Genomic DNA, 1,532 nt, shown 5'->3' on the forward strand with positions numbered 1-1,532 from the left:
CCTAACCCCCTCCAGCGCCTACCCTCCAGCGCCTAACCCCCTCCAGCGCATTTAGGCTGACATCGACGGGACGGGTCCCGTCGGGGCTCGCTAGAGCTGCAATCAACCCCGTCCCCACGCACGCTACTTGACGGGGAAAAAACTCGACCGCTGTTCCTGTGGACCTTTGTTCTGGTCGCTGTTGTGTTTTCGGGCCCGCTCCCGGAGACTAGCCTTACGCCAGATACGTGCAACGGCAGCGAAATTGTACAAGGCATTTTGCAGTGAGTCCCACAATGATCTGGAGAGTGTACGTTGCGGGTTCACGTCTTGGCATCGTTGCGGGTTCACGTCTTGGCATCGTGGCTGTGTACTAGAAGAGGCTACTTTTATGCCGTCAAAAGTAACCGCCAAAGGCGACCGACGAATCGCACACTTTGACGGCCCAACACACCGGCCCTGTCAGGTAGGATTTCACTCGTCCGGCGTCTACCTGATCGCTTGCGTTGTCCGGGTTACCTTTGAGACTGTCCCAGTTCATTGGACCGTCGCGCGTAAATAACGCTCAACGCACGATATCGACTCCCAACGTACTCGACATGACGGCAAGACTTGGCGGGCGAGGATGCAAGACTTGGCGGGCGAGGATGCAAGACTTGGCGGGCGAGGATGCAAGACTTGGCGGGCGAGGATGCAAGACTTGGCGGGCGAGGAGTCGGTTGGGTAGATCGACTCCAGGCTCGTTCCGTTCAAGAGCATAACAGTTTTTAAAAGGGGTTATGGACAAGGCGGCTGACAGCCCACCAGGCGCAGATAAAAGCGTGGATGCCGAAAGCGCATAACGTCGTCTTCAAAGGGTCAGATGCATTTATGGCTTCTTCGACCCTGGCCCACATGGACAACCGTCGCACAGCGGCGTCAATACCGAGGCCACCCTCAAAGGAGGCCCTGAGGGTGTCCCAAGCGCAGAACACCATCTCGCGGATCTCGGCATCAGACATCTCGTCACCAGCCAGCTCCTCACCAAACGACTGACGAAGCGCCTCCCTATATGGCCGCACATCCAGAGCGACCAACCTCAGCTCGTCATCAAGCAGGTCGCCATCAAGCAGGGCGTTATCACCCAGACTGACAAGGGTAGATGGGTTCCGGTCCAGTCCATTCTCAACACTGTCAGTTGCGAACATTTCTCTCCACCCCACAGGTACCTGACTCGCAAGCTCGGCACTTTCGTCCATCGCTAAGTTTCTCAAGAAGACCAGCTCCGTCCTCGCATCCATTAAGTCCGCGGCCGAAATGTCTGCGACCGGCAAGCTGGACGCGCCGAACATTTGTGCAGCCAGTGAGTCAATCAACTCACGTCTCGACGCCTCTGGGTCGTCCCTGTACATGCTCCACTCCTCAGCCGCGAACAAGGCCTCCGCGAAGCCTTTCACCGTCCGCCAGGCTGCTGCCTCCACGGGCCAAGAGCCGGTCGACGCCAAAAACCTGATTCCATTCGCGTCGTGCAGCCAGTCAAAGGCCTCCAGCGAAGTCGCGCTCAAAGATAACGC

At 57.8% G+C, this 1,532-nt stretch overlaps 1 protein-coding gene across 1 annotated transcript; it reads right to left on the reverse strand.

Annotated features, from left to right (window-relative positions):
• Window positions 1-746: 746 nt before the first annotated feature.
• GNI_191060 (hypothetical protein) lies at window positions 747-1,166 on the reverse strand (the record flags this gene model as incomplete). The annotated part of the gene is made up of 1 exon (XM_011135365.1): window positions 747-1,166. The coding sequence occupies one exon, from the start codon at window positions 1,164-1,166 to the stop codon at window positions 747-749; it is 420 nt and encodes a 139-aa protein (XP_011133667.1).
• Window positions 1,167-1,532: the final 366 nt, after the last annotated feature.

The sequence above is a fragment of the Gregarina niphandrodes genome (genome assembly GCF_000223845.1).
Source record: "Gregarina niphandrodes unplaced genomic scaffold scaffold00083, whole genome shotgun sequence".
In the NCBI taxonomy this organism is placed as follows: Eukaryota; Apicomplexa; class Conoidasida; order Eugregarinorida; family Gregarinidae; genus Gregarina; species Gregarina niphandrodes.